Below are 22434 nucleotides of genomic sequence, written 5' to 3'. Positions count from 1 at the left end.
AAGTCCTGAAAACAGAGTCAGCCTACGGAAGGGCTTCCCTGGACCTTCAAAAGGTGCTTCTCAAACTTTCCTGTGCATGTAAATAAACTGCAGGCTGTGATTTAGGGGGTCTGGGGTGGGGTCAAGCCCCTGCATTTTTTCTAGCAGGCTCTCATGATGTTCGTGGCGATTCATCTGCGAACCAAATTTGGAGCAGCAGACCTTGAAACGTGCAAGACTGCATGCAAGACATCACTCCTGGAAAGGCTCCCAGAGAGAGAGCTCCCCCTTTTGCCTCGAGCCCCATACCAACAGTCACCAAATCACCAGCATGTATTAAGTGCTTGCTGTGTGCTTAACAGATAACATTTCATTGGACCTCTGGGCAGCCCGGGGGAACTTTCACAGAGGAGGATTAGGAGGAGGGGCGGAGATGCTGAGTGAGGCTGGCGAGGGTCAGGCAGCTATTGGGAGGCTGAGCAGGGATCCAACTCAGGTTGTTCTGGCTCTAAGGCCGCCAGGACTGAAAGGCAATGCTTACCTGCCTCCGCCGTGAAAAAAGCACCGTTGCAAGTTCAGACAGCCAGTGCCAAGTAGAAATCCCCGGTGTGACCCCAGATCTGTTTGAGCCCAAAGCTGGGTTCAGGTCTGTTGGCACCACCGGGCGGCTCGAAGGCTGGCAGAGCTGTGCAGTCACATGGCTTCCTTGGGGATCGGCCCCGCTGCAGTCTCGCTAAGGTGAAATCGGGCCCTTCTCTGGCCCGGGGAGGAGCAGAAGCGCAGCCCCTCTCCCTCAGCCCCTGCCTCCTGGACGGTAGAGAAGAGCTAGTGCTGCTGGGCGAGCCCTCCTCACTGCACGCACTTCCTTTCCTGCCTTCTAAAGGTGCATTCAGGGGAACAGACTCCATCTTCAGGCCATGCCAGTCCCTCAGGCCTACTGTGGTCTGGAGGCCAGGTGGCCTGGCTTCTGGGGGCCCCTCACTGGACATCAGGCCTTGGAACTGTGAGGTGGAGGGGAGGAGGTGTTTGCAGGGCCCAGGGGGACTGTGCTGCCCAGAGCCAGGCAGTCTCTGGATGAATGGTGCATCAGTTCATAAGGGCCTGGGAAGTCTCCAAGGGCCAGCTCAGTTCCTGCCAGGGAAGAGCTCCGGCTTGGGGCTCCATCCCTGGGCCTGGGTCCAGTTGGGGTGACCTTGGCGACGAGTGGAAGGGTCAGGCCAGGGACACCGTGGAGATCTGCCACCAGTGCCCCTCACCTCTGAAGAAGGAGGGGGGGGCTGAGCTCCCCGTCAATGGACCTCAGTGTTCTCCCTCCACCACCACCACCCGCTGACCCCCCTCGTCCCCCCACTGAGTCCAAGACCCAGAAACCAGAGTGTCTAGTGCCTGGAGGCTCCTGGGGAGGGAGGCTGGTGGCAGGCACTCCCCGCCACAAAGCATCTTTCACTGTGCCGCAGGCTTCAGCTACCTCAGGGAGGAGGAAGGACATCATTCCCTTTCACTCCCCGGGTTGAAGTCTAAGGTGGGGGTTTGGGGCTGGAGCCGGGAAACGCTGGGTCGGCTGTCTCGGCCGGGCTTGCCCCCAGCAGAACCATGGGCATCCTCATTCTCCACCTCTACCTCCCCTTCATCCTTCAGCAAGTCCTCTCGGCTGTTCCTCCAAAACGGGTCTCAGACCAGCTCCTCTCCACGCCATCGTCCAGCTGAGGCCAAGCCACCCTCATCTCTCCCCATGCCTCGGCCCTCTCCGCGCGGGCCTCCCACTCCATGCTTGCTCCCTGGGGGCCCTTCCAGCCTCTGACACATCGGCTCAGGGAGCCTTTCAAAACAGAAATCCGATCCCGTGGCCCCTCAGCCTAAAACCTTTCAGAGGCTTCTCACTGTACACAGGACAAATCCTCACCCCTCCGCGTGGCCCAGCAGCCACGCCGAAAGCTTGCACAGCCTCATCGACCAGGCTTCTCCTGCGCCCCAGAGGTCCAGAACCTTCTTCCTTCTCCCGCCCCAGCGTCCCTCCTGCTCTCTCCTGTCACACCTGGGATCAGGGCACTGGCCTGTCACTCATCCACACCTGAATGTGTATTTAGTGATGGTGCCACTCCTGGGACCTGGCAGCCCCTTTGAAGCGTGGTGTGAAAGGATCTAACCCTTGTGAAAGAACATTTAGGCATCAGCTAAGGAAAAGATTTGTTTTCAGGGGGAGAGACCAGGAATGTCACAGCGACCTGAAATCCCGGGCGTCTGGCCACTCTGCCAACACGCAGGGCGATCCCTGATCGCTCTGGTTTAACTTAATTCAATTTTGTGCCTCGGCGATTAGCAAGAGCTATGCCTGAACCCAGCATCTGGATGCCCAGGTCTGGGCACATTTCCTGGCAGGTGAAATGAAACGGACTGACTAGACCATGAAAAGATACACATTTCTGCTTAGATCAGAGGCCTCTGGTGGGAGGTGACACTCCCTTTAAGGCTGAGGTTTGGGGTGGGTATTTAGAAGTTTGATTCCCTTCTAGAATTACCTCTGGACAAGGAACACAAGTTGTAATGAAGTGACCTGACCTTCTCCCTGGTCTTGAAATGTGGGGTGACACAGGGGAATGGCCAAGGGACCTGATCCACATTTCCTTATGAAAGTCAAAGGGGCCTTGGAGTGGCTGCCTCCCCTGAACGGCCCCTTATTCCCAGCGAGAACTGGCAGCTGCGGGAGAGCCTGCAAAGCCATCGGCCCGCTGTGTTATCATGGCGACGCGGCCAGGGCTGCTCAGGCCCCTCCCCACCCCTCAGCCCAGATCAGCCCCCTGGGTGGGCCATCAGCTCCTCAGCAACCAGCTCCTACAGCTCCCAGGTAGCACAAGCAAGAAGCAGCAAGAAGTGCCACGGGCGCGGAGAGGCAGCGGGCAGAGCTGAATCGGCAGAGGGCAGGAGGGCAGGCAGAGGGAAGCCCACTGGCCGCCTGGAGAAGGAGCAGAGGCGAGGCCCCAGCCCGGCTTCCTTCGCGGCCCACACAGCGCGTGCTCTGCACTAACTGCTTGGAACGTCATCCCAAACCGTCATTAACCTATTTGACAGATGAGGACACCGACCCTGGAGGCCATGCGCCTGGGCCCGAGCCACACAGCTTATGCATGCTTGTGGAGCCCTCTCCTTCCTGGGCAGCTTTGCGGCAGGAGACATGCCTTGGAGCTTCTCCGATCCGCAGCTCCTGTCTGCCCGGCTCACCGCGGTGACTCCGGCCCCCCACGTCCCCCACAGGCTCCATCCTCCCGCTGGTCTTCAAATGCACGCCTTTGGTTGCAATCAGGTCGCTGACCTTGCTGTCCCCTCAGCCCGGCACCCCAAGCCCTGATCTGCCCGAGCCTAGCTCGGTGTCATCTCTGCAAAGAGGCCTTTTTTGGCCACTAATCTCATGCCCCAAATCACAACACCTGGTTATTTTTCTTTCTGGCCCTTGTATCACTATTGGAAATTGCTCATTTCTTTGCTTTCTGACTCCCCCACTGGAAGGTGGACTTGCTGAGGGCAGCGGCCCGGTCTGCCTTGCCCTCAGCGCCATCACCAGTGCCCAGGTGAGGAGGGTGCTGGGTGAGTTGCAAGCACGGCTTCCGGGGCCTTCCTTCCCCTGCACCCGCCAGGGCCCTGCGCGGCAGATCTGGTGTTTGCTCAAGCACAGAAGGAAGCAGGGGGAAGGGATGTCTTTGGCTAGGCCTGGAATACAGTAGGTGCTCAAGAAATCCCAACAGCAGGAATGAGCGAATGCAGCTCTTTCACGCAGCGTTCAGGACTAGCGGCCACCATCAGGCCCCCAAGAACCACCGGCCCAGATTACAGAGCGAGAGAATGACTTTTGGGGTGGGGGCAGTAATTACAGCAAGAGAGGACCCAGCACTTCCAGGGGAGGTTACCGGAAAGTACACAGTGCCTCTTAGGCCTATAATCTTGTCGATCTTCTTTAAAACCCTGGCATTACCAGCAGACCCTGTTTTTCCTTCCTATCACGGAGAAGGTTGGTCTTTCCCTGCCACCCAGGTCATCAGTGAGGCTCAGAAACCTCTCGGGCACTCTCCCTCGGGGGCTGCGAGTGGTTGCCTCCCTCCTGGCTTCCGAGGCCCTGTGGGGAGGGCTCTCCTGGGCTGGCGCCTGGTGCAGACACACAGAAATACCTCCAGCCCAGGGAGCGAGAGCCAGCTGTGCCCCACGCCACAGCCACGGACCGGCTCTAGCCAAAGACATCCCTTCCCCCTGCTTCCTTCTGTGCTTGAACAAACACCGGATCTGCCATGCAGGGCCCTGGGGGGCGCAGGGGGAGGAAGGCCCCGGACGCCGTGCTTGCGACTCACCCAGCACCCTCCTGCCCTGTGGCTCCAAACCGCCTCTTCGTGGAGGGGCCGGTATGTAAACTGGTGAGCCAGTACAAAGGAACCGAGCATGCTGCTGTCTAAAAATACACGCCTCCGAGCTCACCAGGTCACAAGTCTGGCAGCACCTACTTCGGTTATGGTTCACTTTGCTTCCTAAGCTATCCAGCTTCTCCAGGACCCATCAACCCAGGAGCCCCGATGCCTATGGGTGGGACTGACTCAGCTATTGGGATGAAGGGGCTTTCTAGAGGCTCAGAGGCCCGGTCCCAGGCAGCACGGAGACACCGATGGCCTGTGAGCAGGAGGGAACCTTGCAGCCTCTGTAGGGTGAATTCCCCTTTCTGCTCCGCCGCCTGGCTTCTGAGCTGCCTCGCTCCCTGGCTGCGGTTGTTTGCTTTTTACATCAGCAGAGAGCTCCACAGTCTACTTCACTCTGTAATGGCCATTTCCTCCCAGGGAGCCTCCTCGGACTGACACACTCAGGATACACAGGAAATCTCCTCCAATCCCAGGATGGGCAACAGGAGATGGATTTTCCACAACAGTCTTTTAAAACAAGGCAGAAAGTTCTATGTAAACAGTAGGATGCCCTGAGCGGCTGCCCAGCCCACCATGCTTGGCCCACTGTCCTAAAGAATTCACTTCTGTCCACCCCTCCAAAAAAGCAGGAGACCCCAGAAAGTAAAAGATACACCGGTGAGGTAATCTCCCCGCTCTCCTGCACGTCTGCGTGTCTTGTCGACAAGGCACTGACTGCCTTTTGTTCTGAATTATCTTTTCAAAGGTGTTTGTAAAGAAACAGCTTAGAGGAGAGAGGTAGTGTCCTGCTCTGGAGTAAACAGCAGGTGTGCATATTGCCTTGAGACACAGAGACAGAGTGTCTCTCCAAAGCAAACGGGGTAGGTTCGCTTCCTGCACGCAAGAAGAGGTGTGGTCTCCCTAAGGTCTGGGTTCCTCTCCTATAATGTAACCCACCGCCATTCATCTGGGCCCACGGGTCACCCTTAGGGGACTTGGAGGCAATGGGAACTGGTGCAAATGTGCCCTAAGAAAGTCTTTTGTCTGACTCAGAAGTCTCCTATTTTCTACCGGCATTCACGGAAGCAGGCTAAGCTAACTAGCTGGCTTGCTGATAGGATAAAGTCTTGGACCTTTCACAGTTCTTGACCATTGTTCTGCTCCTCCTGGGGTCAGTGCAGCTGCCCAATCCCCATGCTCCAGATCTGTCCTGTGTCCAGCAAGCTCCGAAGAAGTCCCAAGTTATCAAAATGTATAAAAATCACGGAAAGAAGATCCCCCCCCACGCCCCACCAAAAGCAGTGCTCTGCTTTGCAAAAGGATGGCTCCCATGACTCTTAAATAGAATCGTATTTAGGACCACTAAAGGATGGTGTGATTCGTCCCACGGGACTGAATTTGCAGGGATTGTCAGGAATCTGCCTTCATGTAAAACAAGGTTCACCTCTGCTTTTTTCTTGGAGGTGGAAACGCCAAGAGGTCAGGCCTGGGAGTGGAACTTCTCAGGGACAACTGTTAACCTCTGTGTCCTTTGGAAAGACCAGCACTGCCCACTGACACTCGCTAACCCCTTATGAAAAGTCAATTGCTCGGGTCTGTAGCTTAGGTAACTGACTCTGCCAATATCAATTTCCTGGCTTTGATCATGACCTGTAGTCACCCGCGACATTACCACTGGGAGAAGCTGACCAACGGGTGCCCCGCTCAGTGGCTCTGTGACGGCAGAAAGTGATCTGACTTCTCCTTGAACTGGGAACAACGCCACCTACCCTGCAGTGTGCCGGTGGAACTGGGAGGGGAGGAATGTAGAGTGCGTAGTCGTTTTGCAATGTCTTGGGAGTCTATTTCAAAATAAAAAGTTAAAAAAAAAAAATGCCGTGACTTAGGGAACCAAACAGGTGATCTCGTTAGACTCATAATTAAATGAAGACAGTGCTCTGAAAGCCTTGGGGCTATCCTGTTTGTCGTCATATTAAAATAATAATAAACGGTTTAAGTGCAAAAAAACATATCAATTCCTCAGCTGCAGTGACCTCAGGCACTCAATAGAATGAGAGCCCTCAGAGGTCACTTGAGTGCCCACGAGGCTCAGGGCACCTCCCTGCCCCGCACAGTGTTTTCCCGAAGCACAAGACAGCAATGGCAGCTGCAGGGACCACTGGGGCGCTGGGTCCTTGGGCAGAAACTCCCAGGTCCCTCGCCTGGGGGATGTGGCGGCAACAAGGTGGGTGGAGGAAAGCTCCTAGCTGAGGCTGGCGGGGGGTTAATTCCTCCCTGCCCAGGGAAAGGTGCAGGCCGTGGAGGAAGGCCACCTGCTCCACCACTTACTGACTCAGGGGTGGGGGAAAGTGATTTGACTTCTCTCTCAAACGGGATAATGCCCCTCACCCTGCAGTGAGGACTGGGGAAAAGGTTCGTAGAGTGTCCAGCACAAAGCCAGACACACAGTAGGAGCTCAGAAAAAGGGAGCTCATACCTAAGGGAGAATGCCCAATTCGTGGTCAACCAAGGGGGTCTTAATAAAGCAGCCACTATGTGTCCAGCCCCGTGACAGAAATGTGGGAGGAGTAGACAGGGGCCTTGTCTCCAAGGTCAGCAAAAACAGCAGGGGGGACCTGCCTCACTCTCCCATAATGTGAGACAGGAGGGAGTACCTTCCCCTTCTCTCCTCCCCCCGACGCCCGGGACATCAGGCCCTGGCATAATTCTCTGCCTCTTCCTGCCTGAAAAACCACTTGGGTTTTCCTTCCAGAGCTGCCTTGCTGGAGAGAAGCACCTGTCCCACATGAAGGTCATAACTCCTCCGTGTCCCTCCTGTGGGCTCTGCAGGACTCACAAACACACGGATGGGCCTGGGCATAGTGGATCTTCACCCCTAGGCCCAGAAAGCAGGTTAAGACCTGGGGAAACAACTGGGTTGGGGGGCCCCTCACTGAGGACAGTTCTCCTACAAACCTCATCCAGGATTCGACTGATATGCAAATGTCAGACCACTGGTCTGGTCATTGCACTGGCTCTCTGTCCTCACCTTGCTGACCCTGCTCCCAGCTGTCCTTGCCCCAACCCCCACTCCAGCCGTCCTGCAGGACCCTCAGTCTTCTGGGATGGGTCCTCTGCCTTTGGCCACAGAAGCCCCAGACCCTCACCACTCTTCCAACCCGCAGGCTGACCCTGAACTCAGGCCAGACACCACCCAGACATACCACAAGCCTGTGTCCTAGATCCTAAGATTTATGGCTCACATATGGGTTTTTTTTTTTTTTTTTTTTTTTTTTTTTGGCCAGGATTTGACTGGCAGATGAGGGAGCTTGGAACCATATGAAGCCCTGGTTTCCCTCTTTTTTCTCAATTCCTTTGCTTTTTCTCTGTCACTTCCACCAGCCAGTCAAACGTCTATGAGCCCCCTGCCCAAGCCTGTGGCCAGGCAGGCCAAAGCAAAGCAGCTGGGTAATACTCCAAACACATGCCCCAGATGCCAGGATGCGGAAAGGCTCATCACATCCTGGCACCTTTTAAAGCTAACACTGAGACCCTTCTGGAGATAATCGGTGCTCTCTGCTTTCTCCACGTGGGTGTTCCTTGCTCCAAAATTCCAGGCAAGGCAAAGGGCTGGCAGAACTGTTTCTGAGGCCGGTTGCTGGCCCTCCCGAAGCTTCTAAGAGCGAAGGCAGCTGACTCAGGTGCTGCTGAGTCACGCTGCCAGGGATGAGCCTGAGGGAATCGGCAGGTGACCTCAGCCACCCTTCCCAGAGGCAGACAGGTAGGAAGAGAGACTTCACTGGGGTTAGATAACCCAGTAGATGTCGGCTGAGGCCCAGAACCCCCTCACCAGCACACGCTTCCACCTCTCACTGCTGTGGGTGTTTGGTGCTGGGGGCTCACAGCTGCCCCTTCTCCAAAGGCAGGCCCTCAGCCTTCAGCCCACACTGCATGCCCTCTGGGGGAGGGGCGGCTTGCAGACAAAGGATGGCCTATGGGGGGTACTGAAGGTGTCTCCTACCATGGGACAACCTGGTGCCGTCCACCCTGGGCTTCTTCCCCTGTCTGTCCTGCTTCTCTCACTGCCTTAGGATGTTCACCCGAGAGCGGCCCCCCAAGTCCCTCGTGTAAGAATCCTCATCCCAGGCTCTTTTAGGGAACTGACCTAAGATAGGAGACATTCATCACTGCCCTTCTCCCCTCCCCTCTCCTCCTGGGGATCCCCCGCAATCCCGGGTTTGGGGCAGGTTGGGGAACCCTCATGCCCACGTGGCTCTCCCTAGCTTGGTTCCGATCCTGTTGGCTTCTATTTTCCTTCCGTTCAAGCGAGGGAATGAGTAAAGTATGAAAGGGTTAGGAAGTTTCTAGGGGGCAGGGGGAAGCCAGGAACAGGCCTGGGAGCCCCCAGGGTGCGATTCCACGTGGCCAGCAGCACCCACTCTGAAGTCCTAGAAAGTGAGTGAGCAAGAGAGAAGCATCAGAGAGGAAACCCGCCTGCGGGCAGAGGAGAAAAACAGCAAAACGGGAAAGGAAACTTCCTTTGGATGGGATGGGGGCCAGTCAACCTCCTTCCTCTCTATAGTATCACCCACTGTGCCCAGGTCCCATCACGTCAGGGCCGGAGGGGGTCCTGGGCTGGCCTTTCCCAGGAGTTGGGGGCGGCATGGGGGGCAGGTGACTTGATTAAAACTGCCATTCACTGAGCACTGAACTCTGGGACGGGCACTATGCAAAGTGCTTCCCGTGAATTCTTTTCATCCTCACCACAAGCCTGTAAGAGGAAGCTGAAGTTCAGAGAGGGCCCCAGTCCTGCAGCAGCTGTAGGGGTATCCACCTCTGAGATGGCTCATGGGAAGCCCTGGCCAGAGGTTCTGGTGCTGGTTATACCTCCTGGCTGTGTGGCCCGTGCAAGTCTATTAGCCTCCCTTGGCCTGTTTCCTAGCCAGTAAAATGGGGATAATAACCTCACTGGGAGGAGCAAATGAGAGTACACGTGTGAGTGTGCTGTGCGAAACACTAGGCACGTGTCAGGAATCGGTCACCTTGAGGGCTAACATTTATTTAAGTCCTGCTAGAGGCGAGCCACAGTTCTAAGCCCCCGTGATGTATTAATTCGTTTTATCCCGACAACAGCCCCACGAAGTAGATACTATTATCACTCCTATTTTCCAGGCGAGAGTACTGGGGCACAAAGAAGGTAATGCACTCGATAAAGGCCAGACTTTGCAGCGGGGCAGCCAGGCAGCGTGATCCCCCAGACGCTGGGCTCTAGGAGCAGCGGGACAGAAGCCGTGTGCTTCCCCCACACGGTCCAAGCCCTCCCTTCCTTGGAGGTCAGCTCCAGGCGCCCCTCCTTCAGGAGGTCTTTGCTGCCTTCCTCAGCCCACAGTGACACACTCCAAACACACTCAGAATGGCACTGTGGTAGAGAGGGTCACATCCTGCCTTCACTGATTCCCTGATTAGGCAGTAGGTCTTGACTCTCTCATCTCTCCTAGTAGCTTGAGGATGCCTTAGATGAAGAAAACAGATCTACGTCCCCCCTTGGCTCACTGGGCCATCCCTGCCCCCAACCCCAGGTTCTGAGTCCTGGGCCCGGCACAGGCTGAGCCCCTCATAAATACCTGCCGTCTGTATGATGACAAGGTGATACTTCCCTGGAGCACTGGCCACCAGTGGGAGAAAAAGCCCATCATTCTCGAGGAAACAGGCAGCCTTCATGCCCCCCAAGGCCAAGTCCACTCCTGATACCAGGGCACCATGCTGGCTTCATGTTGGCTCTGGGACACTTGTGTGCACAGCATCCCAGCTGGGCTCCCAAGCCCTTGCTGGGCAGAGCATCTGGACTATACTGGAGCAACATCGAAGGTCATATACACCTGGGTGTTAGACATTCCAGATTCCCTCGGGACTCAGTGCAAAGCCAGGTAGGGTATGAAAGTCCCCCCACATTAACTCCTAGGCCAGGGATGGAGAAGCAGTCCTCTGCCTTCATGGAAGAAGCAACAGGGGTGAGATTCTCTATACCCTCACTGACTGGTTCCAATCTTGCCCACACTGTGGTATATGGAAGTTTTTCCTCGTTGCTAAATTAATTCCCTCCAATTTTAGCATAAGACTCAGAGAACAGGCAGCAATGCATGCTCTTGTCTCTCCCCACTTCAGCAGATGGGGGTGTGTGAGGAGCACCTTTCAGAGAGGACCCACTCTCTGAAGGCAGGGCCCCTCTGTGGTTTGCAAGTCACCAAGCAGGTGCTGACCGTGGGGTGAAGGTGTGCCAGAGAGTTAATGAGACAAGGACCCTGCTTCTTGCAAAGGTCCCACTGATTGCCATTGCCAGGGCCCAGCACTAACGGGGGTGAGGCTCACTGTGACCCGGCCCAGCTCCATGGCCTGGGGAAAGGCAGAGGATCCGAAGCCAGGAGGCAGCATCACCCACAGGTTCGGGGCTAAGAGCCCAGACTGGAGCAGAAGACCGAAGTTCACACCTCAGATCTGCCACTTTTATGAGTGGTTACCTGACATCTCTGAACTCCAACATCTTCATCCCCCAAGCAGAAATTAGAATACACACCTCAGCGTGGAGATTTGTATATGATAACAAAAAAAGCACTTTGTAAACTATAAACTGTACACCAATTTAAAACATCATAGCAATAGCAGATTCGGACACATCTGGGCAGTTTTTCTCTAAATTACACATAACCAATTGCTGTAAACATGTTCCCAAATGGCATAGTGGTTAATGGCCCTTATTGCCAGACACACCTGGGTTCAAATTCTAACCCTGCAAACTCACAGGCTGTGTCACGTAAGCTCTCGGAGCCTCGGCTGAGTAATGGGCCAGGAGGATCCAAAATCGGACATGGGGAGTGTGCTCAATTTAAGGGTGTCTATGATTGCAATGGGGTTAGTGGGAAGAGTTCAGCCTGGAGTTCTTCATCCTTTCACAGAAGAACTTGATCTCTCTGTGCTTTCCGTAAAGAGGAAGCCTAAGTCCCAGCACCTAAGAAATTCCTTAGAAGTTACATGGCCAGTAGAGGTGGCCTGGGAATGGTGGGAGAGGCCCCTGTGGGGGCAGTGGCCTTCACAGTCAGGGGCTTCCCCTCCTCTGGGGAGTTGTTAGGATGTAGATTCGTAGGCCCACCCTGCCCAGAATTTCCAGCAGCCAGCCTTTTCTTGGCCTAAGAAAGGCTTCTCCCCAGGTTGCCTCCCATCCCAATAGTGGGGCCCTCCAAAGCTTACCTGGAAGGAAGGGGATGATTCTCTGCTTGGGGTCCTTCTGGCCACCTTCAATGGGAAACTTATCCAAAAGCTGCATCTGAGAAGCCAGACAGACAGAGGGACAGGATTCAGAAGACTGGAACAGCCCTCAGAGTCCCTTCTCCACTCCATGCCACTGCTTCAGGGCCCCACTGCCCTGATCTGGATGAGTGGCGCCTCAACCCCTCATTTCACAGATGATTAATAAACCACATGGGGCATGAGAGAGAGGAGGTCAGAGCTCTGGACTCATCAAAGGGGTGTCTGAACAATCTCAAGGAGGCGTGGAGGCACGGGGTAGGGGGGAGTGTCTGAAGTGGCCCCCTCATGAGGCCTCGGGAGAGACCAGCAGGCTTTCCGGCAGGCCGCAGGTGGGGTTTCCAGAACTTTCTTTGGGCCCGCCTCCCTTCACATGTCACCTGCTGGGTAAGCCCATTAGCCACTGGCCATCTCAGACCCTCCTGGGCCAGGACAGCGGAAGGCCCCACCTGATACTTCAGACAGACCACCCACCTTCCAGAACCGCTCTGCAGAAACAGACCCAGATGTTATTTTAATTGTAAAACCAAACCCAGCCCACGGCGCCCACTGCTGTAAGACCCCTCCTCCATTTCCTACCTTCCCACCCTGAGATCGCTGCTGTTTTTCCAGGGACAGACCCATCGGAAGAGTTTCCAGGGTTTTGGAGGAACAACTATTTTTTTCTTCTGCTATTCTGGGCTGAGATTCTGTATAAGCTGGAAAAACACACCGGAGACAGGATGGACGAGGCCACGGCCCCCGTGCGTGTGGTTAAATCTCCCTTCCAAGGCACAGGCGGAAGCAAGAGCAGAATGGACGGGGCAGGATCTAGCCCTGCTGCCCCAGCTGTGCAGCCCTGAGCAAGGCATGGGAGCTTTCTCTGTAGGGCTTCTGGCACCTCCTTGGTCAAATGAGGAAGACCAGTCACATGATATCTGAAGTCCATTCCTTCAAATATTTATTGAGCACCTACTTGGAGCAGTGAACACCAAGAAAACGGCAGTAAAGAAAAGTGATAGGGGCGCCTGGGTGGTTCAGTCGTTAAGCGTCTGCCTTCGGCTCAGGTCACGATCCCGGGGTCCTGGGACCAAGCCCCACATCGGGCTCCTTGCTGTGCGAGGAGTCTGCTTCTCCCTCTGCCTCTGCCCCCGCTCATGCACGCTCTCTCTCTCTCTCTCTCTCATAAATAAATAAAATCTTTAAAAAAAAAGAAAAAGAAAGAAAAGCAACAAAGTCCCTGCTTTCAGGGAGTTTACATTCTAGTGGAGGGGGACAAACAGTAAGCACATAAATATGTATTGATAAAACCTATGAAGAAAAACGACGTCGGGGAAGGTTTTGGAGCAGAACAGAGGTTGTTCCTTTGTATAACGTGCTGAGAAAGGACTTAGGAATCAAATGGCAATTCAGCAGAGACCACAGGAGGTGGGGAAGCAAGCCTCAAGGAGGGCAGAGAATGTTCCAGCAGGGGAAATGGGAAGTGCAAGAAGAGCTTGAAAAGGCCGGGGTAGCTGCTGTGGAGCAGAGTGAGCAAGGGCTGGGAGGCAGGCAGTGAGATCCGAGACGTGGGCCAGATCACGGGGAGGATGGCTTAGCTTCAGCATCATGAATGGGCCGGAGGGTGGAAGCAGGGAGACCAAGTAGGAGCCTATGATGGAGGCTGGGACCAAAGCGCTAGCTGGCATTGAAGGTGGTGAAAGGTAGTCCTGCACTAGGTTTCACGGGTGTGTGTGCACCTGCACACATTCCCATCCACGTACCCACCCACCCCGCTCTAACACATGATTTTAGGGTTCTCTCTTGCACCATCATTACCCAACATGCACAGGCTATTTAGAGCCCACACGTGAAGGGCGGGTCATTGTCGGACTCGATTCAAAACAAGGCAGAGACTGCACCATTATTAACTTTCACTTCCTGAGTACAGACTGAAATTTAACAAAAGCTGGCTCATGAGTTTTCAAACCCTAATGTTATAAGTCCATCTCTCAAACATTTAACAACTGCCTGCTTCATGTAAATATACCCACTGGGCCATAACACTATGAACTTGTGCTTAGGATATTTTTTTTAACTAATGCATTTTCAAACAAATTCAATGCAGAATAGCACTCCCGTCTTCACCTTTTCCCATTTGTGTTTCATTCTGTTGGAAGGTACACACATTTAGAGGCACCTTAAATCTTCTCTGGAAGAAGACTGAGAATAAATCAATGGCTTACTAACATGTGTAGGGCCAGGCGTAAGATCTCTGAGCAATGGCTCCATAGAATTTCTGAGGATGAGTACAGAGATGTCTGAGAAGGAAGCCAGGCCCAGCAATGTGTCCTGCTGTGGAGTGGTCTGCCCTCATCAAACCGCCCTTGTCCTAGGGCACTTGCATGGCTCAGCTGGTTAAGCACCTGACTTTGGCTCAGGTCATGATCTCGGGGTCCTGGGATTGAGCCCCGCATTGGGCTCCTTGCTTAGCGGGGAGTCTGCTTCTCCCTCTGCCTCTGCCCCTCCCCCACTCGTGTGCACACAGTCTCTCTCTCCCTATCTCAAATAAATTTTTAAAAATCTTAAAACAAAACAAAACAAAGCAACCATTTTTGTCCAAAAAGAGGGTGGCCAGCCGTGCCCAACAAGCTGTGGGACTTAACCAAGTTGGTGCTTGAAGAAGTTAGGTTCTAACTCCTATATTGTTCTTCAGACCCCAGATTCTGAGATTCTCACGAATAGTACACAGGGAATGAGGGACCAATAGGAGTTAGTAGGGGCAGGCAGGATTCACACATTCATCCCTTTCCTCTAAAAACATTTGCTATGTGTGCCTTCTAGATGCCAGGCCCTCCATTAGATGCTAGAAGTAAGTTAAATCGTAGTCTTTACACCAAGGAATTCATGATGTAGCTGTAGAGCAGGGCTTCACACCTTCAACGTGCCTCTGAAGCACCTGCCAACAGGTGAAAATGTAGGTTCTGATTCAGTAGGTCCAGACAGGGGCCTGAGAACCTGCATTTCCACCAAGCTCCTAGGCAATGCTGGAACTGCTGACCCGTGGCTCATACTTACCACACAGCTCTAGGGCTGTTTGTCTGTGTGACAGTCACTAGCCATACGTGGCTGTCGAGCACTTGAAATGTGGCCTGTCCAAATTAAGATGTGTTGTAAGTGTAAAGTATGCACCAGGTCTCAAAGACTCAGTATGAAAAAAAACGTGAAACATCTCATTAACAAATTTTGTATTGGTTGTATATTGAAATGATAACATTTTGAATCTATCAGGTTAAATAAAAATACTTTTAAAAATAATTTCACCTGTTTTCTTTGACATTTTTAAGTGGGTACTAGAAAATTTAAAATATGTATGTGGTTCACATGACATTTTTGTTCGAGAGGCTGTTCTAGGGCAAGATGGTTCTCAAAATGTAGTCTCAAGTCTGCACATGCCAGAATCATCTTTGGGGGGTGGTGTTAGTTAAAAATGCAGTTTCCTGGGCCTCATGAGGAAGTTCGTGAAGTTTTGCTGTGGTGCTAGAGATTGACAAGCAAGTTCTGGAGTGACCGGGAACGACGGGCACATATGCACAGGATCCTGAAGTTGCTGAAGGAGGAGGTCAGGGAAGGCTTCCTGTAGGTGAGGACAGCTCTGTCCTGGCAGTGACGGTCACATTCCCTGGGTCCTCCCTGCCGAAGAACGGTCTGAATTGCAACGGGTTCACGTGTCTCCTGGAAGGCAGGGGTCATCTGATAGCCCCACAGATTTGAATTTTCCCTCAAAAGGTCTGTTGGAGGATGCTTTACAGCTGGGCTCTCTCCCACCTCCTCCTTCTGTAACAGATTTTCTTCTTCCCCCGCTCTGGCTTTGTCTGGGCCCTTCTGAGGCCAAGACAAGCCCATCTGCTGAGAGTACTGGGTCAACAGGTCCTCTCCAGAGCCATGAGTACCCAGCTGGCCTGCACCCCTCCTCTCCCTGTCTCCCCACCCCCAGCCCTCAGGGGCTGAGTCCAGCCACACCTGTCACCTAATCCCAACCAGCAGCGCTGAGCCCATAGAGCCTCAGCATCTGCCCTCCGCGTCATTCCCAAGGCCCACCGGCCATGGGAGAAGGAAATGCCGCTAACCAGCCGCTGGTGACATTTTCTCTGCCTATAGGTCACCCTTCAAAGAAAGCAAATCCCCGGGCTCAGACTTCAGAGCAAACCAAGCAAAGGCGGCCCAACTGAGTTTACTCAGTATGCGGGGCTCTCGAAGCTACGTGGCTCAGTGTCTTGGTGCAGACGCAGCAGGGCAGAGTGGCGGGTGATGGGATAAACGTCTCAGCGGGCCCTGGATACACCGCCCAAATGCCCCCCCCCCCCCCGGCCTGGGAAGCGAGGCGGGCTGCAAAGGGGTTCTGTAGCCTGGGTGGTGCTCAGTTTGCAGGGCTGGGTTTGAGCGATAAAACCTTCACAGGAAAGGTCGAGGGGGCTGCCTCATGCAGAGGCCTGCCCAGGCCCGGGTGCATGGCCAGGGAGGCAGGAAGGCCCTGCCCAGCCTGCAGTTCTGCTGCGGCCACCTTTTCAGGCAGGAAGTGGATTTCCCTGTCACTCCAGCAAGGGCCTGACTCAGCTGGAAGAAAAGCAGGGCCCATTGCCAGGGTCCTTCTTAGACAGAGAGGCATCTGGCTAATGGCGCCCTTCGTAGCCACATCAGAACTCCGCAGCGTGCAGAGGACACGTGGGCTGTTTATCTAAGGGGTGGATACTGTGAGAGATACAGAGCAGCTCAGCCCCAAGAGCCGGCCCAGCCAGAGAAAGCTGACTCGGCAGCTCTTCTTGGGCAGGGCTGAGCAGCAATAAACACTGAGGAGAGAGAAGGGTGGGCCCGAGCCCAGCTGGGGCACATGTGTAACCCAAGAGGCTGACTCCTCACCCTTTCGAGAGGGTGGAGTTCCCAGCCACTCTCACTGTGGGGCTCCAACCCTCAAGCCTTAATTCTCGTCACCATTTCCAGTTGAGGAGCAAAGGGAACGTTACTACAAGAGGTGGGTTCCCTAACCCAGCAATCCCCCTCAAAAAGATGCGAGGCCACCCAGTATGTCTGGGGACCATGAGGGATCAAGGGAAACCTCAGAACTGGTTTGTCAATTCCACCGACTGAGGGCGTACCAGTCCCTGGGCTAGAGGCTGGGGACACAGCAGAGGATCACAGAGACAGAGAGGGACAATAAATAAAAATACACGTGGCTTTTCTTAAAGTTCCCATCCTCTGTGGCCTGAAATGGACTTCCCCCTTCCCTTCTTCAACCAATGGCCTTATCAGGTGCCATCTGCCCTGGGAACCCTTCTTGACCATCCCAGACAAAGCTCACCACCACCTTACTTTGAATTCTAACAGCACTCCTGGTTTGTACTCCCCATTACAGTACTTCACACAGTGTTTTGTGATTTTTTGGTTCAAATTCATCTCATTGCCCAAGAGGAAGCACACTTCCCCTTGAACGGTTCTGGCGCCCCGTATAGAAAATCAGTTCGCAATAAACATATAAGCTATTCCTGGACTCTCAATTCTATTTCTTTGATCCATATGTCTATCCTTCCAGCTGTACCACCCCATCTTGATTCTGTAGCTTTGTACTAAGTTGTTTTCTCTTTAATAGACTTCATTCTTTAGAATAGTTTTAGGTTTACAGCAAAATTGAGCAGAAAGTACAGAGAGTTCGCACATGCCCCCTGATCCCACACACTCTTGGTCTCCCTCACCATCACAGTCCCAGCCCAGAGCGGTGTATTGTTTCATTTGACGAAACTACCATGGATACAGTACTCTCCCCCAGAGTCCATAGTGTACATCAGGGTTCACTCTTGGTGTACATTCTATGGGTTTGGACAAATTATAATGGCATGTATCATTATTATCTATCATATAGAATAGTTTCACTGCACTAAAAATCCTCTGTGCTCTGCCTAATTCTTCCTCTTCCCCCCAGCCCCTGGAAACCACTCATCATGTTACTGTCTTCATAGTTTCCCTTTTTCCAGAATGTCGTACAGTTGGGATCATACAGTACATAGCCCTTTCAGGTTGGCTTCTTTCACTTCATTCGCATGCATGTAAGGTCTCTCCAAGTCTTTTCATGGCTTGATGGTTTGTTTTGTTTTTTAGTACTGAGTAATATTCCATTGTCTGGATTACACAGTTTATTTATCTATTCACTTACTGAAGGACATCTTGGTTGCTTCCAAGTTTTTGTGATTATGAATAATGTTGCCACAAACATCCCTGTCCAGATTTTTGTGTGGACATAAGTTTTCTTTTTTTTAAGATTTATTTATTTATTTGAGAGAGAGAGAGAAAGAGAGAGTAGGGGGAGAGGCAGAGGGAGAGAATCTTCAAGCAGACTCCTCGCTGAGTGTGGAAGCCTGACACGGGTCTCGATCCGAGGACCCATGAGATCATGACCTGAGCCAAAACCAAGAGTCATATGCTCAAAGGACTGAGCCACCACCCACCCTGTGTGGGACACAAGTTTTCAGCTTATTTGGGTAAACACCAAGGAGGGTGACTGCTGAATTTAGTATAGAGTATGTTTAGTTTTGTAAAAAATTGCCAACTGTCTTCAAAGTGACTGTACCATTTTGCATGTCTACCAGCAACGAATGAGAGTTTCCGTTGTCCCACATCCTCACAAGCATTTGGTATTGTCAGTGTTTTGGATTTTCACCATTCTAATAGGTATGTAGTAGTATCTCATTGTTCTTTTAATTTGCAATTCCCTAATGACATACAATGCTGAACACCTTTTCATATGCTTATTTGTCATCTATATATCTTCTTTGGTGAGGTGCCTATTCAGTAACCAGGTTGTTCTTTCTTGTTGTTTGCTGAGTTTTAAGAATTCTTTGTATATTTTGCATAGCAGTCATTTATCAAATTTTTGCAAATACCTTTTCCCAGTCTGTGGCTTGTCTTGTTATTCTCTTGATGTATTAAGTTTTGAAATCAGGAAATGTAAGTCCTCCAGCTTTGTTTTTCTTTTTCAGAAGTATTTTGCCTATTTTCAGCCCCTTGAATTTTCGTATGAGTTTTGGAATCAGCTTGTCAATTTCTGCAAAGAAGCCAGTTGGGATGTAGGAGTGCATGGGCAGAATCTGCAGATGAATTTGCGGAGTGCTGCTATCTTAGCAATATTAAGTCTTCTAGTCCATGGACATGGGATGTCTCTCCATTTATTTAGTAACATTTTTGTCTTAAAGTCCATTTTGTCTGATATCAATATAGCCATTACAGCTCCTTTGTTTTCTAGTATAACATTTTAATTCCTTTAATGATTTTTTCACTATATTTTTTGGTTATTTCTTCATGGTTCCCTAGGGCTTACAGTATATATCTTATTTTATCAGAACCTATTTTAGATTTATACTACCTTAATTCCATTTATCAGATTTTTGAGAGAGACAAACATTAATCCTATATAACTACATTCTCTTCCTCTTTTTTTGTATATTATTGTTATATATGTTACATTTAAATATGTTATAAATCCAATAATTGTTAGGATTACTACTGTAGCCCTAGACTGGGAGCTGGGGGGAAAGAAAGTCCTGTGTTGTGGGCTGCATACAGCAGAAGTAGAACTTCTCCATTTGCCATTTCAACTGTCCATTTAGGACAATTTGCAGAGACTTAAATTTTTTTAAAAAATGATTTTCACCATTTTTGGTTGTTTCACTGGGGACAGAGTCCACAGAGCTCATCGTACAGCCATTCTAAAAGTAATCTCCTTTCATGGGTCCTCTATTCCCCAAAGCACCGGGCCCAGTGCTGGCTACCCATCTGGGACAAGGGTCATCAAACTCTTGGTGTCTACTGATTCTCAAAACTGGGTACAAATCTGAACTTTCACATGAAGATATAAAAACAATAGATTTGGAACTGGACAGCACTCCTAAAACAATTATTAGCAAATCCTTTTTTGGGAAGTTTCAGCAGGGTTCTCTGTTCAAATGAAATCTAATATCAAAATTCATACATTGTAATTTTTGGAGTACAGAGAACCTATCATTCCAGAAAAACTTGTTGAAAAGACTATCCTTTTCCCATTGAATTACACTGACTCCTTTGTCAAAAATCAATTAACTATGTATGTGAGGGGTCTACTCCTTCTAGATTCTCTATGCTGTTCCAGTGACAGATTTATATATCCTGACACCAACACCATTCTTTCTTGATTACTACAGGTTTTTAGTTAAGTCTTAAAATCAAACTTCTTCTTTTTGAAAATTGTTTTGGTTGTTCTAGATGCTCTGCATTTTCAAACACATTTTAGAATAAATTGATTAATTTCTACAAAATAAAATAAATAAATCCCTCCTGGAATTTTTAAAATTGTAATTGCATGGGCTCTATAGATCAACTTAGGGGGAGAATAGCTACTTAATAATACTCAGACTTCTAATCCATGAATATGGTAAACCTTTCCATTTATTTAGGTCTTTCAGTTCATTTAGCGATACAGTATAATTTTCAATGTGGAGGTCTTGCACATCATTCATTAAATTCATTCCTAAATTTTAAAATTTCCTTTGTGATTTCTCTTTTGGACTCATAAACCCAAGAAACTCAATCACCTTCAAACACAAGAAACATAAAGAAACTACACCAATTCACATCATAAGCAGATGACTCAAAATCAGTAATAAAGAGAAAATCTTAAAAACAGCCATAGAAAAAATATACATTACATTCAGAGAAACAAAGGTAATGATGGCAGCAGATTTCTTGTTGGCAAAAACACAAACAAGAAGACTAGGGAAAGGCTTGTGACATCTGCAGGGCCCTGAAGAACATCTACCGTGACTACAGTCATAATTCTGCTCCATGTTTGGGAAGCTCAGTTGTGAATGATTCAGTAGGTCCTCCACATCCACATTACATAGATCTCTTCATCTATAAGTTGGTGACCAAATAATTTATCATCCAAATTGGGAAATTTTGAGAACAAAAGGGAGTGCTAGTAACAATTATGTCAGGATAACAGGGGTAAAACAGGACTTACACGGCTGTGCTGGTTAATGGGTTTGTGATTACCCTATGAGTTCCCAGCACCTAGCTTAGGTCCTGGTATAAAGCAGGTGCTCAATAAATGCTTGATAGTAAAAATAACATTTATTGAGAACTCTGTTAGGCACTGGGCTAAGACTTTTCACATGGCTTCTCTCATTTAATTCCCATAGCAACTGTTTGAAGTAGGTATTATTATTTTTCAGAGAAAGAAACCAACACACAGAGAGATTAAATAATTTGCCCAAACTAGCAAGGTGTGGAACTGGGATTCAAACCCAGGTACTCTGGCTTCAAACCCCGGTCTCTCAACTACCACGGTCTGAATGAATAAATTCAGTGAAAGAAAGAATGCAGAAATTCTACCAATTAGGGTTACAGTCTTATTAAAATTCATCAAGGTGTAAGAACAACACATAATCAGAAGATCTATTAACGTAATTTACCACATTCATCAAATAATGAATAAAAACCTCCAAAGAATAAAAACTAAATGATCATTCTCATACAGGTAGATGAAGTATTTGATAGAACTCAACATCCATTTGTGATTTTTTTTTAATTTAACAAATAAATAGGAGTACACTTTCTTTATCTGAAAATGTTTAATCTACCCAAAATAACCCTCAGGGAAGAAACTCTGGGACAAAACAAGGATGTTGCCCACTATGACTATGTCTACCCATTATTATACCAACGATCCTTGCCAAGGCATTAACACAAGAAAAAGAAATGAGAGACTGAGAAGGAAAAAATAAAACCATCAGTATTCACAACCAATATGACACTATATACAAAATCAGAGAACCTTTAAGAGATCCACACCTCTGGACTTTGGAAATTTCTAACACCCTTATTAAAAAGAAATTAATGGGGTGCCTGGGTGGCTCAGTCAGTTAAGCATCTGACTCTTGGTTTTGGCTCAGGTCATGATCTCAGGGTCACGAGATTGGGCTCTGCACTCAGCGGGAGTCTGCTCAAGATTCTCTCTGTCCTCTGTCCCCCAGCTCACAATCTCTAAATCAACAATAAATAAAATATTTAAAAAAAAAGAAATTAACCCCCAGAAGGTATAAGACACTAGGCCTTAAAAGAAAAAAAAGGGTGAAAGAGCTGTGAAGAAGGATGGTGGTGAGGGTTGCACACCAGTGTGGGTGTTGTTAATGCCAATAAACTTAGAAGGGTTAAAATGGGAAATTTCATGTTGTGTATATGTTATCACAATGTAAAAAATGGTAAGTTTTATGTTATGTATATTTTACCATCATAAAAAAAGAGAGACAATAAGATCTCATGGCTTTATGGTATGGACAACCAGCAGAGTGTGGACATGAGCTAGAGATGAATCATTAACGTTCTCTCCTTGTCGGCCCGGGAGGAGCCACTCAAAGAGCTCTGAGCAGAGCCCTTGAGTCTGGAGCCTGGGCTCCAAACTGCACCAGCCGACCGACCGAGTGACCCTTTGCAAGGCACTTATCCTTATCTATGCAATGGGGAAGATGATGCAACTCAGGGGCAGATAGGAGAGCCCAGACAAGATGCTGTGGCAGAAGTGTTCTAGAAACAGAAAGGGGCAGCGCAGGCATGCGGCGGCATGGCAGGTGCTCAGAACAGCCCCAGGATGAGGTCAGCTTGAGGGTGGGCAGACAGGAGGGATAAAGGCTCTCTTATCAAAACGACTACAGCCTTCGGGCAACAGACACCTCACGGATCCCTGAAGCAGCAGCCAGGGAGAAAGACAGGAGGCAGAGCAGACCCATCCACCCAGGAAAGGAGCTGCCTGCAGTGG

At 50.4% G+C, this 22434-nt stretch overlaps 1 protein-coding gene across 3 annotated transcripts in view; it reads right to left on the bottom strand.

Moving 5' to 3' along the window:
* The window catches only part of SH3PXD2A (SH3 and PX domains 2A), a 235606-nt gene that overhangs the window by 136275 nt on the left and 76897 nt on the right, over positions 1-22434 (bottom strand). For all 3 annotated transcript variants that reach the window (XM_073904239.1, XM_073904238.1, XM_025880796.2), the window contains exon 3: positions 11580-11655. In XM_073904239.1, the coding sequence (XP_073760340.1) occupies positions 11580-11655 (76 nt within the window). The remainder of the gene's footprint in view (positions 1-11579; positions 11656-22434) is intronic.

Source organism: Callorhinus ursinus, unplaced genomic scaffold (genome assembly GCF_003265705.2).
Source record: "Callorhinus ursinus isolate GAN/ISIS: 27379988/994484 unplaced genomic scaffold, GSC_fseal_2.0 scaffold20, whole genome shotgun sequence".
In the NCBI taxonomy this organism is placed as follows: domain Eukaryota; kingdom Metazoa; phylum Chordata; class Mammalia; order Carnivora; family Otariidae; genus Callorhinus; species Callorhinus ursinus.
Note: the sequence above shows the minus strand (reverse complement) of the source record. Positions and strands in the feature narration are given on the sequence as shown.